Genomic DNA, 15,665 nt, shown 5'->3' with positions numbered 1-15,665 from the left:
TTTGATCGTGATTAATTCCACGAGAACTAATCAGAAAAGGCTCTTTCGAAAAAAGGCTTCTCTGATTGGTTCTTGTGACATTGATCATGATTAGAATTTGACCGGCTTTATAAGCGGCATGAAGGAATGAACAAATAAAAGGCTAGTAATTTCAAATAACGAATCAGCTGTCAACTATGATTAGAATTTGACCGGCTTTATAAGCGGCATGAAGGAATGAACAAATAGAAGGCTAGTAATTTCAAATAACGAATCAGCTGTCAACTATGATTAGAATTTGACCGGCTTTATAAGCGGCATGAAGGAATGAACAAAAAAGGCTAGTAATTTCAAATAACGAATCAGCTGTCAACTATGATTAGAATTTGACCGGCTTTATAAGCGGCATGAAGGAATGAACAAATAAAAGGCTAGTAATTTCAAATAACGAATCAGCTGTCAACTATGATTAGAATTTGACCAAATTTATAACATGGATAGCTATTTATAAGCCCTATCAACTGACATGAGTCTCATTTCTGAGAAAATTGCAGGAGCTCCGTAATATTCTTGAGAAAAATGACAGTTACTGAAAAACCATGTTTTTCACGTTTTTCTCAAAAACGGCTCTAACGATTTTTCAAATCCATACCTGTATAGTTATTATTAGCTCTATCAACTGACATGAGTCTTTTCCTGGGGTACTAATGGGGGTCCACCCAATCCTTGAGAAATGGACTTTGTAACTCCTTCTCGTGCATGAGGTAGGTAGGAACACGGTTTTACTTTTTCTTCCATATACCGTGGGTAGGTAGAGCAGTTTATAAAAAGAACACAGTCATAGTCAAGATATTTCATCTGTAGAACAGCTGTTTTGACGAATTTCACAAAAAATCATCGAATTTCACAATTACATAAAGGAAAAAGTACTCTGAAAACAATTGTATATAAACATATACAGTAGTCTGATCGTAGTTGCAAATATGTTGCCGTCAATCGTCATTATGTTATTCCCCTGAATTATTCTCGTTTGATAATGAGGCTTAGGTTTATTCAGCGAACTGTATTGGAACATTTTAGGTAGGGTTATAAAAAGGGCACTTTGTTCCGTGGATGTTTTTTTACAAGAGAAATATTGATCAAAATAAGGGGAAAGGTTTTTAAGCGAAAATGGATGTGAAATTTTAAATAGTTCAATGAGCAAGGAAAGTTGTGTGAGTGTACCACACCAGATTTTTATCATATGTTAGGACAATCCAGTCGGGGGTCCAGACTAAACGTCTGGCTAAACGGATATAGCAAGCGAAGCGAGCCTGACGGCTAGAAATATAATATTCCCAGGATTGAAGTAGCAGTGCCCAATCAATTTTTCCGCGATAAATGCATTTAAATCTTCGACTTGGTGCCAACCTAACAAAGTCAACTCAACTTAATGCCAACCTGACAAAATTATTAATTTAGTTGCCAGTTAACAACTGTTTCGAAGAGGTACTCTATCTAGATTATTGTTCTATAGTAACATATGATATGGAAATTTCAATTATAATTAAGAGATTGGAAGAAGAAGAATATACATGCTAAAAGACGAACTTTAAACCCTTATAAACAACCCTTAGAGTTAAAATATTGCCAAAAGATTTCTAGTGCGCCTCTAAAGGGCCAACTGAACGTACATACCAAATTTGAACGTTTTTGGTCGGTAGATTTTTAGTTATGCGAGTGAGTGAGTGAGTGAGTGAGTGAGTGAGTGAGTCAGTCAGTCAGTGAGTGAGTGCCATTTCGCTTTTATATATATAGAAGAAGAAGATGAAAATGAAAGTGTAAGAAATAGATAAGGCCGGTTCACAGAAGGCGGTTAAATTTGATCGTGATTAATTCCACGAGAACTAATCAGAAAAGGCTCTTTCGAAAAAAGGCTTCTCTGATTGGTTCTTGTGACATTGATCATGATTAGAATTTGACCGGCTTTATAAGCGGCATGAAGGAATGAACAAATAAAAGGCTAGTAATTTCAAAAAGAATCAGCTGTCAACTATGATTAGAATTTGACCGCTTTATAAGCGGCATGAAGGAATGACAAATAGAAGGCTAGTAATTTCAAATAACGAATCAGCTGTCAACTATGATTAGAATTTGACCGGCTTTATAAATAAGCGGCATGAAGGAATGAACAAATAGAAGGCTAGTAATTTCAAATAACGAATCAGCTGTCAACTATGATTAGAATTTGACCGCTTTATAAGCGGCTTGAAGGAATGAACAAATAGAAGCTAGTAATTTCAATAACGAATCAGCTGTCAACTATGATTAGAATTTGACCGGCTTTATAAGCGGCATGAAGGAATGAACAAATAAAAGGCTAGTAATTTCAAATAACGAATCAGCTGTCAACTATGATTAGAATTTGACCGGCTTATAAGCGGCATGAAGGAATGAACAAATAGAGGCTAGTAATTTCAAATAACGAATCAGCTGTCAACTATGATTAGAATTTGACCGGCTTATAAGCGGCATGAAGGAATGAACAAATAAAAGGCCTGTAATTTCAAATAACGAATCAGCTGTCAACTATGATTAGAATTTGACGGCTTTATAAGCGGCATGAGGAATGAACAAATAAAAGGCTAGTAATTTCAAATACGAATCAGCTGTCAACTATGATTAGAATTTGACCGGCTTTATAAGTGGCATGAAGGAATGAACAAATAAAAGGCTAGTAATTTCAAATAACGAATCAGCTGTCACTATGATTAGAATTGACCGGCTTTATAAGCGGCATGAAGGAATGAACAAATAGAGGCTAGTAATTTCAAATAACGAATCAGCTGTCAACTATGATTAGAATTTGACGGCTTTATAAGCGGCTTGAAGGAATGAACAATAAAAGGCTAGTAATTTCAAATAACGAATCAGCTGTCAACTATGATTAGAATTTGACCGGCTTTATAAGCGGCATGAAGGAACGAATCAGCTGTCAACTATGATTAGAATTTGACCGGCTTTATAAGCGGCATGAAGGAATGAACAAATAGAAGGCTAGTAATTTCAAATAACGAATCAGCTGTCAACTATGATTAGATTTGACCGGCTTATATAAGCGGCATGAAGGAATGAACAATAGAAGCTAGTAATTTCAAATAACGAATCAGCTGTCAACTATGATTAGAATTTGACCAGCTTTATAAGCGGCATAAAGGAATGAACAAATAGAAAGCTAGTAATTTCAAATAACGAATCAGCTGTCAACTATGATTAGAATTTGACCGGCTTTATAAGCGGCATGAAGGAATGAACAAATAAAAGGCTAGTAATTTCAAATAACGAATCAGCTGTCAACTATGATTAGAATTTGACCGGCTTTATAAGCGGCATGAAGGAATGAACAAATAAAAGGCTAGTAATTTCAAATAACGAATCAGCTGTCAACTATGATTAGAATTTGACCGGCTTTATAAGCGGCATGAAGGAATGAACAAATAGAAGGCTAGTAATTTCAAATAAAAAATCAGCTGTCAACTATGATTAGAATTTGACCGGCTTTATAAGCGGCATGAAGGAATGAACAAATAGAAGGCTAGTAATTTCAAATAAAAAATCAGCTGTCAACTATGATTAGAATTTGACCGCTTTATAAGCGGCATGAAGGAATGAACAAATAGAAGGCTAGTAATTCAAATAACGAATCAGCTGTCAACTATGATTAGAATTTGACCGGCTTTATAAGCGGCATGAAGGAATGAACAAATAGAAGGCTAGTAATTTCAAATAACGAATCAGCTGTCAACTATGATTAGAATTTGACCGGCTTTATAAGCGGCATGAAAGAATGAACAAATAGAAGGCTAGTAATTTCAAATAACGAATCAGCTGTCAACTATGCTTAGAATTTGACCGGCTTTATAAGCGGCATGAAGGAATGAACAAATAAAAGGCTAGTCAAAAAATCAAAATCAAAATCATTTATTCTTCAAAAAACAAATTTACAGTATAAAATACAACACTTTCACAAAACCTGTCTAACCTAATCCTTATATGACAATTTACAAGACACATTGAGAAGAAAAAAAACTAGTAATTTCAAATAACGAATCAGCTGTCAACTATGATTAGAATTTGACCGGCTTTATAAGCGGCATGAAGGAATGAACAAATAGAAGGCTAGTAATTTCAAATAACGAATCAGCTGTCAACTATGATTAGAATTTGACCGGCTTTATAAGCGGCATGAAGGAATGAACAAATAAAAGGCTAGTAATTTCAAATAACGAATCAGCTGTCAACTATGATTAGAATTTGACCGGCTTTATAGCGGCATGAAGGAATGAACAAATAAAAGGCTAGTAATTTCAAATAACAAATCAGCTGTCAACTATGATTAGAATTTGACCGGCTTTATAAGTGGCATGAAGGAATGAACAAATAAAAGGCTAGTTATTTCAAATAACGAATCAGCTGTCAACTATCTATCTATAACTAGATGTCAACTATCTAGATAATTCATCTATAAAAATCTTGTGTGGCGCACTCACACAACTTTCCTTGCCGTTATGAAAATTGATCACCTGACGCTAGTGTTCCCGCGCATCTCAAGTCCACTATTCAAAGATTTGAGCCAGCTGGTGACAGGACAATAACGCTGGAGACATACGAGGTCTGCTATCTCTTCATAGTGAATCATTTGATACAATCAACAATAATTTGCAATTGAATAATCACATTTTCTCGAATTTAAAGCTTATTTTCAATTTTAGGTGAAAATATTACTGAACATTAATTGTAGAGATTTTCATGCTCAATCTACTCCACTTGATTTTTTTTGTTTCAATTGTATCTGAATCCTGATAATTGGGAATCTATCTGCATTGATGGGGCGGAGCTCCTGAAATTTCTACAGATATTGGACTTGTGGCAGTTGATAGAGCTTTACCGATGACTATTCTAGGTATGAATTTGATCAAAATCGTTGGAGCCGTTTCCGAGAAAATCACGAAAACCCTGTTTTTGACAACATTTTCGCCATTTTAGCCGCCATATTGATTTGCATTTGATCGAAATTGTTCGTGTCGGATCCTTATATTGTAAGGACCTTAAGTTCCAAATTTCAAGTCATTCAGTTAATTGGGAGATGAGATATCGTGTACACAGACGCACATACACTCATATACACACACACATACAGACCAATACCCAAAAACCAGTTTTTTGGACTCAGGGGACCTTGAAACGTATAGAAGTTTAGAAATTGGGGTACCTTAATTTTTTTCGGAAAGCAATACTTTCCTTACCTATGGTAATAGGGCAAGGAAAGTAATAATGAAGGAAAAGAGCGGCTTATACACGTAGGAGATAGGAAATTCACGAATGATGATGGTGCATCATTCAACGTCTCAACTGCTAAACCGAATTTGGCATTTTGCATATTAATTCTTAATCTACCGAGGATGGTTATAGACTTATTTTAAATTCTTCCAAATCTTTGTATGTCAAGTTTTGAATGAATTAGACTCTTGTGGAGCACAAGTTTTCCTGCTAATTGATACGGTAATTACATGTAATTGATAATTCAATGCAAATTGAACCGTCCTTCTTCATTTTGAACTGCTTTCAAAAGAGCTACTGATAGAATTTCAGGGGCATTTTGAGCGAGGTGGGTTCAATAGTATTCTGTTTCTCAACAATCTATATATATACGAGTATATAAGCGAAATGGCACTCACTCACTGACTGACTCACTCACTCACTCGCAGAACTAAAAATCGACCGGACCAAAAACGTTCAAATTTGGTAGGTATGTTCAGTTGGCCCTTTAGAGTCGCACTAAGAAATCTTTTGGTGATATTTTAACTCTAAGGGTGGTTTTCAAGGGTTTCAAGTTCGTCTTTTAGCATGTATATTCTTTTTATTCTCCTAATTATAATTGAAAAATGTCCATACCATATGTTAATATAGAACTATAATCTAGAGAGAGTACCTCTTCGAAACAGTTGTTCTGGTAACTAAATTAAAAATTATGTTAGGTTGGCATTAAGTTGAGTTGACTTTCTTAGGTTGGCACCAAGTTGAAGATTGAAATGCATTTATCGCGGAAGAATTGATTAGGCACTGCTACTTCAATCAGAGCTATTCCTGGGAATATTATATTACTAGTCGTCAGGCTCGCTTCGCTCGCCATATCCGTTTAGCCAGACGTTTACTCTGGACCCCCGACTGGATCGTCCCAACATATGATAAAAATGCTCAAATGGAAAATGCAGGCGAGCGAAGCGAGCCTGCTGATCTCATTCTTGGACGATCCAGACGGGGGTCCAGGGGGGGAGCCCCCTGGCTAGACGGATATGGCGAGCGAAGCGAGCCTGACGGCTAGTATTAAATACATGTTTTCAATTTTGAATATAATTTATTTTGGTTACAGGTTCACTGTCAGCCGCTAGCACAGCTGATTCTCTAAGCTCAAGCCTTTTCTGCAACGCTGTCAATGAGGTAAACTATCTCCACATCTTTTATATATTTCACATAAATACCTCTTCTATCATTTTCCCAATTCCGTTTGAGCTTTTCTCTCTCATTCAAAGCCGTTTCCATACTGAACAAATGTTCGACAAACATGTTTGTTGAGGAGCTCAGGACAAACATTTTAGAAAGTTTGGACAATCATTGTTTGTCAAACAAAAAATTACTGTTTTCACATACATTTTTAGAGTTGGACAGCTGTAAAACATGAAACCTGTTCTTCCCTTACAACTATATTTTGTGTGGTGACGCCTCCACACTGGCCAGGGGCAAACATTGTTTGTCAAACATGATAAAATTTGCTTTTCAACAAACAAACAAACAATGTTTGTGGAACATTTGTTCAGTGTTGACACGGCTCAAGAACTTTTTCTAAATCTGCCATAGTTTTCAAAATATCTGCTCATGAAGGTGTAACATTTAAAGTTCCTTCAATTGCTATTTACCTCTTATAACTTTATGAAAGTCCATGGAAAATCCTTGTTCATCAAAACCTTATAGAGCTTCGAATTCTCTCCAATTTGATGTATATTTTCAGAAGTTCACGCATTCCCCCACGACTTTTGAAGCAGCTTAAGGCTCAACTCACACTTAGGCGACTCAGGTGGAGAAGAGACTGGACTCTAGTGCAGAGCATGTGTTCCCAAATGGTGACACTCAGACCAGTCGATTCTAGTCTCCGCGACGTCACCATTTGGCAACACATGCTCTCCACTAGAGTCCAGTCTCTTCTCCACCTGAGTCGCCTAAATGTGAGTTGAGCCTTAGTATTGAGTGTGAAATCTCCAGTTTTGTAACAGTAGACCAATTTGACAAAGGAATTCGGAGGGCATGTTTTGAACAGAATTTCCGACTTTGCAGCTTTGTTGGACGATATTAGGAAGCTGGGACGAAGATGTAAGGCTGCCGATCGAGACGAATGGAGAGGCTTTTTGAAGGAGGTCCAGGCTCTGAATGAGCTGTAGTGCCAAGGAGTAAGTTATTAAGCTTTGTTGGGACTAGTTAGGGGGTGAACATATCAGAAATCCCCATCACAACCCCTAAAGGGATGAGGGTCGTTCAAAAGTTGTATATTTCAATTCTTTGCCTATACGCTCAGCAATATCTTTGGAAAAATGTGTTCAACCGACATGACTAACCATTCAAAAATGAAGCTTGATGAATTTTTCACAATTTACTACCAGTTGAATGTGAAACGCACTGCATAAAGCTATGTATTTTGTTGCAGGCCAATAGCCTAGTGCCCCCGCCTTACTGCAGTGCACCTGGCAGTGTAGACCAGATCAACCTTCATTCCTCACCTCTACGTCAGGTTTGTACTGGAAATTATTCATTCAATTATTCATCTATAATATAATAAATGAAAGAACTGGCTTATACAAGAAGGGGATAGGAAATTCACGAATGACGCATCATCACGTCTCAACTACTCAACTCATTAACTTGAAATCCTGCATACAGATTTTCAATCTACCGAGGATGGTTATGGGCCTATTTTAGATCCCTAAAGATTTCAGCAGGTCATGTTTTTAATTTTACCCTCGTTAAGCACGGGTTACCTGCTAGTATATACTATAATTATAATAAAGGAAATAACTGGCTTATACACGTAAGGAATAGGAAATTCACGAATGACGCATCACCACGTCTCAACTATTCAACTCATTAACTTGAAATCCTGCATACAAATTTTCAATCTACCGAGGATGGTTATGGGCCTATTTTAGATCATTAAAGATTTCAGCAGGTCATGTTTTTAATTTGACCCTCGTGAAGCACGGGTTATCTGCTAATCTATACTATAATAAAGGAAAGAATGGATTATACACGTAGGGGATAGGAAATTCACGAATGACGCATCATCACGTCTCAACTACTCAACTGATTAACTTGAAATTTCGCATATAGATTCTTTATTTACCGAGGATAGTTGAACTAATTAATGAATTCCCCATATATCCAGCATATTATTCTCATTAGTTTCATAATTCTTTGTAATTTTGTTTTGTCTTGTTTTGTGTGTTTTTAATTGAATTGAAATTGAATATATCAATTGAGAAGATCTGCAATATAAAAAATAATCTATACTATAATAAAGTGAGGAACTGGTTTTAACACGTAGGGGATAGGAAATTCACGAATGACACATCATCACGTCTCAATACTATTCAACTCATTAACTTGAAATCCTGCATACAAATTTTCAATCTACCGAGGATGGTTATGGGCCTATTTTAGATCATTAAAGATTTCAGCAGGTCATGTTTTTAATTTGACCCTCGTGAAGCACGGGTTATCTGCTAATCTATACTATAATAAAGGAAAGAACTTGGATTATACACGTAGGGGATAGGAAATTCACGAATGACGCATCATCACGTCTCAACTACTCAACTGATTAACTTGAAATTTCGCATATAGATTCTTTATTTACCGAGGATAGTTGAACTAATTAATGAATTCCCCATATATCCAGCATATTATTCTCATTAGTTTCATAATTCTTTGTAATTTTGTTTTGTGTGTTTTTAATTGAATTGAAATTGAATATATCAATTGAGAAGATCTGCAATATAAAAAAAATAATCTATACTATAATAAAGTGAGGAACTGGTTTTAACACGTAGGGGATAGGAAATTCACGAATGACACATCATCACGTCTCAATACTACTCAACTGATTAACTTGTAATTTTGCTTATAGATTTTCAATCTACTGAGGATGGTTATAGGACTATTTTTAATTCTCCAGTATTTCAGTGGTCAAGTTTTTAATTATACCATTGTGGAGCACGAGCTACCTGCTAGTTATCCAAATAAACCTACAATATTTCAAAATTTCCAATCATTGCCACCGCTTGGCTGGTCTGTCAACATCTCTTTTTCCTTCTTCTTCTTCTGGTTCCTTCTCCTATCGGAGGTTGGAAATCATCACGGCAATTTTCACTTTACTGATTGCAGCCTTGAATAGTTCCCTTGAGTTGCAGCCATATCATTCTCTTAAATTACGCAGCCAGGATATCCTTCTTCTTCCCCACACTCCTCCTTCCCATGATCCTTCCTCGCAATATAAGTCTCAACAGCTCATACTTTTCGCCCCTCATTACATGGCCAAAATATTGCAATTTTATTCTCTTTATAGACGCAACAACTTCACACTCCTTTGCCATCATTAACATTTCATCCCTATTTGTCACTTTTCTTGTCCATGGTATTCTCCACATCTTTCTATAGCACCACATTTCAAATGCCTCGATGTTTTTGAGGTTTGACTTTTTCAAAGTCCATGCTTCCAGGCCGTACAGCAATGTAGAAAACACATAACAACGCAGCATGCGTATTCTAAGTTCTAGTTTAATATCTCGGCTACACAGAAATCTTTCCATTTTTATGAACACCTGTCGTGCTATTTCCACTCGTCCTTTGATCTCCCTGGTCTGATCGTTCACTTCAGTAATCCATGCTCCAAGATACTTATATGCTGTGACTCTTTCAATAGGTGTATTGTCCACTACAATATTAATTGGCACTCTCTGCTTTTTCGAGACGATCATGCACTTGGTTTTCTTAAGATTTAGCTTCAACCCATAGTTATTGCTGTAGTTATTCACATTTCTTAGTAATTGCTGCAACTCATTCTCACTTCCCGCTATCAGAAGTGTGTCATCTGCATAGTTACTCCATTTATGGAAAGATTAACAATTTGCTCCATTGAAGCTTCTTGACAAAAATGGCTTCACTGTAGACATTAAACAAGAGTGGTGAAAGGACACATCCCTGACGAACACCACGACAAATCTTCATCTCCCCAGTCATCTCATTCTCAACTCTGATCGTTGCTGTTTGATTCCAGTATAAATTGATAATTATGTTAATATCTCTACTGTCAATATTTTTACCTTTGAGAATTTCATACAGTTTGTTATGACGTACCTTATCAAAGGCTTTTTCATAATCAATAAAACACATATATAAAGATCCATATTTTCATCCAGTCATCTTTGCATCAATACTCCAAACAATGCTTCTCTTGTGCCAAGGCAACTTCGAAAACCCAGTTGTGTGTCACTCATATCCGCCTCTAACTTATTAAAAATTCTTTTATGAATGATTTTGAGGGATACCTTTAGGGTGTGACTCATCAAGGCTATAGTTCTATGCTCAGCACATTCCTTAGCACTATTTTTCTTTGGAAGTAGCACAAACGTTGATTGAAGCCACTCGTGTGGTATGATACCATACTGGTAGATGGCATTAAAAAGATTTACCATTATTTCAAGTGTGCTGTCTTTCATGAGCTTCAACAATTCCACAGGAATTCCATCCGGACCCACAGCCTTTCTCCCCTTCGATCTTTTAATAGCATACTCTACTTCACTTTTAAGAATGTCTGGTCCTGTTCCTTCTGTAGGAACCTCATTTACTATTGATCTATTATCATTAAACAACTCTTCTATATATTCAGTTCATCTCTTCATCTTCTCATTTATGTCAGCAATTATTTTACCATTTTTATCCTTGAGAACAGACACTCTTGCCTTTCCTCCAACAGTCATAGCTTGAATCTTTTTATGCATATTAAAACTGTCAAACTTACTTTCACATTCCTCTTTTTCCCACTGGCTGATAATGGAATTCTTTCAGCTGACATTCTTTGTACTTGCTCCCTTCATTGATGCCGATTCTCCACAACTCTTCCATTCATACTGTAGTATTTATTCTTTGATTAAAACGAAAATTATTCTTTATTGATTCATACAATCAGTACATCGTCAAAATGATAGGGAGAGGAAAAATAAGGTAACCTTGTGCTATTCCTCTCCCAAATTTAGATAACGTTACACATAGCCCGAAATAGGTCAAGTCTTGTAGTTGTTCACTTCACAAAAAATTCAGTACTCTATTATTTTCACAAAGTAGATTTCAAATTTAGATGTTTCAAAACCAAACACAGAAGAAATATTTCAATTATTATCACTAAAATAGGAAATATTCACATATTAAAGAAATAATTTTGCAGAATATTCAATTCCTGATAAAGAAACTAGTTGTTAAACTATTTTAAATTTTTTTTTTTGAAAATAAAGGGTGCTATAAGATTTTATATTGTTTTACTAATTTATTTATTCAATTCTTCTATCATATCTACTTTCCTAGGATGATCTCCTCTGTCACACCCCTTAGTTCTTTGAAGGTGATTTGTGATGTACATTTTTAATATGATGATGTTCTATATTTTTGCTGACTCAGGTACTGTCCCACTCCGAGGTGGTGGTGGGAGGAGGAGGAGGAGGAGGTGGAGGAGAAGGAGGAGGAGAAGGAGAGGAAGGAAGTATGTTGTCAGGTGTGAGTTCGGTGGTGGGGGGACCCCTAGGGCGCGCCTCGTCACCCCCTCAAGCCACAACGCCCACAATGCAACAGCTACGAAGGCCCAGTCAGGTGAGGAGACATCTATATAACCATAGAGAAAAGATAGCATAAGAAGATAATATGCCATGGTTTGTAGAATTCAATCATTTGGAAGGTTTGTATCAAATTTTGGTTTTGTGTATCAAGTTGAGATTATACTGTATCAAATTGTGTTGATACTGTATCATGTTGTGGTTGTTCTTGTTCTATAGTGAGGTCCACGTTATAATGGCAGTACTTGATGTGTATCAAGTTGAGATTATACTGTATCAAATTGTGTTGATACTGTATCATGTTGTGGTTGTTCTTGTTCTATAGTGAGGCCTACGTTATAATGGCAGTATTTGATCAACATTGGTGCTGTTATCCTTGTCTATCATTCGACAAAGCAGATAGTGCCATCCTCTACCACCTCTGCACTGTTTTCACATCGTGTATCAACGATGTATGAATATGATTAATTAACAAAATATCCAACCTCAATTATGACAATTTATTATAAAATTTTTTGGAGAATATATAATCCAAGTTATATGCTTACACAGCTGTAACATATCATTTGCCAGGAGAATTGATTGATTATATGCCTTTATTAGGGCGGAATTAGGACTCCTGGACCTCTCTGCCACACAACCCTAAAGAGATAATAATTGTATTTTTTAAACGAGACTGGACAGTTAGCCTCAACTGACACTTGGGCGACTCAGGTGGAGAAGAGACTGGACTCTAGTGGAGAGCATGTGTTTTGAAATGGTGACGTCGCGGAGACTAGAAACACATGTTCTCCACTAGAGTCCAGTCTCTTCTCAACCCGAGTCACGAAGTGTGAGTCTTGTAGTTGTTCACTTCTAATTGACTGATTTCTTGTTTTCAGGGTCGACTCCGGCTGTCGCTGTGCCGCCATTGGCTGAGCCGTTCCGCCCCCTCTACCCCTTCCACCCGGCTGGCACCTCTTCCCTTCCCCTCGCAGGAGAGCAGCCCTCTCCTCCTCAACTGTTCCTCCTCGGCAGCCGGTGATCACCAGGAGGGAGGACGAGGAGGAGGATGATGAGGAAGCAAGTATTGGCAACCGTCAGAGTATTCATGATAGTATCTTTTGAAATTGATAATAATTGTGTAGGTGGTGGCGATGGATCTGAAGGAGAAAGAGAAGAGGAGGAAGAAGTGGTGGAGGAGTATGAATTGGAAGAGAAGGAAGAGGAAGAGATGAAGGAGAAGAATGAAGTTAAGAGGAGAAGGTGGAGGAGCATGAAGTGAGTTGAGGAAGGAGAAGAAAAAGGAGAAGAGGGAGGAGAGGAGGATAAGTAGGAGGAGGAAGATGAGAAAGAGATGTAGGAGGAGTATGAATTGGAAGAAAAGGAGGGGGGAAAGATGGGAAAGGAGAATGAAGTAAGAGAGGAGAAGGAGGAGGAGCATGAGGTGAAAGAAAAGGAGGTGGAAAAGATGGAGAAGAATGAAGTTGAAGAGAAGAAGGAGAAAAAGAAAAAGAAGGAGGAGGAGCATGTAGTGTAGAAGGTTGAGGGAGAAGAAAAAGAAGAAGAGGAAGGAGAGGAGGATAAGGAGGAGGACTAGGAGGAGGAGGTGACAAAGAAGGAAAGAAGAAGAATACAGGAATACATTTGATGAGAGAGAGAGAGAAACCAGAAAAGAAGAAGAAGAAGGAGAAGAAGAAGAAGATGAAGAAGAAGAAGAAGAATACAGGAGTATTTGATGCAGTTGATGAGAGAGAGTGAAAGAGAGAACAGAAAAATGATGTGGACTAGAAGAGAGTAGTATTGTATTGAGAAAAGGAGGATGATAGTCAAAAATATGTAGTGAAAGTGAGAGAGAAGCTGCAATTCACTAGAATTTGTAGAGAAAATGTAACAATGTTAAAACACACTGAACTCTAAATACTGTCAACACCAATTTTTCTAATATTCCAATCTTCGAGAAACCTTCTACTTGCAAGTAAACTAAGATATTATTTCTAGAATAATAAAATTTAAAAACAAATTAAAATTGCTTTGGGATTTGGAAATAGTGTAATTCATGCCACAAGGCATAATCTATTGAATATTGATACTAATCATTGTTTTTCGATTATATATTATTGATTATCGTTTATTGATTATTGATATATTGTTTTTGAATGGGACTAGCCAAATATATTTAAAATATTAGAAGCTTTGAGATTGGATAAAATGTGAGTGAAAACTGAAAAAGCACATAGAAATTGAATGAATCTTAATAAATTCTTGAAAATTTAATTTTGAATCTAATGTAGATGTTTGCCTGTACCGCGGAAGGGTCTCAGTTCATCTGGATTTCAGTTCATCCTGTGGCTAGATGAACATAACCTAGAAAGTTCAGTTTCAAATTTCTAGGTTAGGAAGGTTTGTTTCTTGCTTTTAAATGGGAATATTTTGGTATTATTCGAATTTTTTGAAAAAAAATTTAGATAAGAGCGAAAACTGTGGTTAAATGGGGTGAACTGAAATACAGGATAGATTGAATCTCACCCAAATTGCTTACAATTTTCTATTGAAGTGGGAGAATATGGATACCTAATTTTTTCTTTAGCTGTTTGATTGTAACAAGGTTTGTAGAGTGAGATATAGAGGTTGGCCATCTTTAGAGTACCATTGATTCTTATGGGAGTGTTCACATATTACAAGAAAAAAAATAGCATTGCTTCTTATGGGAGTGTTCACACATGCCAGAAAAATAATAACATTGCATCTTATGGGAGTATTCACACATTTGTATGGAAAGAATCCAAATTGTTTCTTATGTGAGAGTTCACATGTGATAGGAAAAGAATAACATTACTTCTTATGGAAGTATCCACTCTAATAGCACCACCTCATCTTAAAACGATCTAATACTCCACATGCATAACAAACAGCTTTGAGTAGAGAGATAACTATATTGAATTTCATGTTATAAAATCAGTGAAAATGATAGGACGGCATCGTTGCCAATTCTCTGTTACCACTGCCTTCTATAGTAGATAGCTGTGACTCAAGTCATCCCCCTATATCTGATCTAATACTAATGGTTGATTTATGTTAATAATGATCAATTCTTTCCCAAATATATCATTTTATTAACCAAACAAACATTATTTCCCCATGTTTTAATATTATACATGTTTATAACTGAGTTAAACTATTTTGGTACTCCATTATATTTCTACATAGTCCACAATCGATTTGGCAACAGTACGGTGTTGGAAGAGGATAGAGCTATCTGTTTTGAGGAATGATAGACAAGGATAGCAACACCAATGTTAATCAGGTGCTGCCATTATAACGTGGACCTCACTATGGAACAAGGACAACCACAACATGATACAGTATCAACACAATATTATACAGTATCATCTCAACTTGATACACAGCACTATGATTTGATACATTCGCTATCTGCTTTGTGGGATGATAGACAAGGATAGCAACACCAATGTTAATCAGGTGCTTACTCTATAACATGGACCTCACTATAAAACAAGAACAACCACAACATGATACAATATCAACACAATATGATACAGTATCATTTCAACTTGATACACAACATTATGATTTGCTACACTCGCTATCTGCTTTGTGGAATGATAGACAAGGATAGCAACACCAATGTTAATCAGGTGCTTACTATAAAACGTGGACCTCACAATGGAACAAGAACAACCACAACATGATACAGTATCAACACAAAATGATACAGTATCATCTCAACTTGATACACAACACTATGATTTTCTACACTCGCTATCTGCTTTG

At 36.5% G+C, this 15,665-nt stretch overlaps 1 protein-coding gene across 2 annotated transcripts in view; it reads left to right on the top strand.

The window, feature by feature from the left end:
* LOC111048900 (forkhead box protein C1) overlaps positions 1-13,391 on the top strand; it is a 34,547-nt gene extending 21,156 nt beyond the window's left edge. Inside the window, exons 6-9 of one of the 2 annotated variants that reach the window (XM_039441027.1) lie at positions 6,392-6,459; positions 7,718-7,801; positions 11,740-11,928; positions 12,773-13,391. In XM_039441027.1, the coding sequence (XP_039296961.1) occupies positions 6,392-6,459; positions 7,718-7,801; positions 11,740-11,928; positions 12,773-12,946 (515 nt within the window). In that variant the 3' untranslated portion in view covers positions 12,947-13,391. The remainder of the gene's footprint in view (positions 1-6,391; positions 6,460-7,717; positions 7,802-11,739; positions 11,929-12,772) is intronic. The other variant, XM_039441026.1, reaches the window with a different exon arrangement.
* Positions 13,392-15,665: the final 2,274 nt, after the last annotated feature.

Source organism: Nilaparvata lugens, chromosome 14 (genome assembly GCF_014356525.2).
Source record: "Nilaparvata lugens isolate BPH chromosome 14, ASM1435652v1, whole genome shotgun sequence".
NCBI lineage: Eukaryota > Metazoa > Arthropoda > Insecta > Hemiptera > Delphacidae > Nilaparvata > Nilaparvata lugens.
The sequence above is the reverse complement of the archived record's forward strand: the minus strand, read 5'-3'. Positions and strand labels throughout refer to the sequence as shown.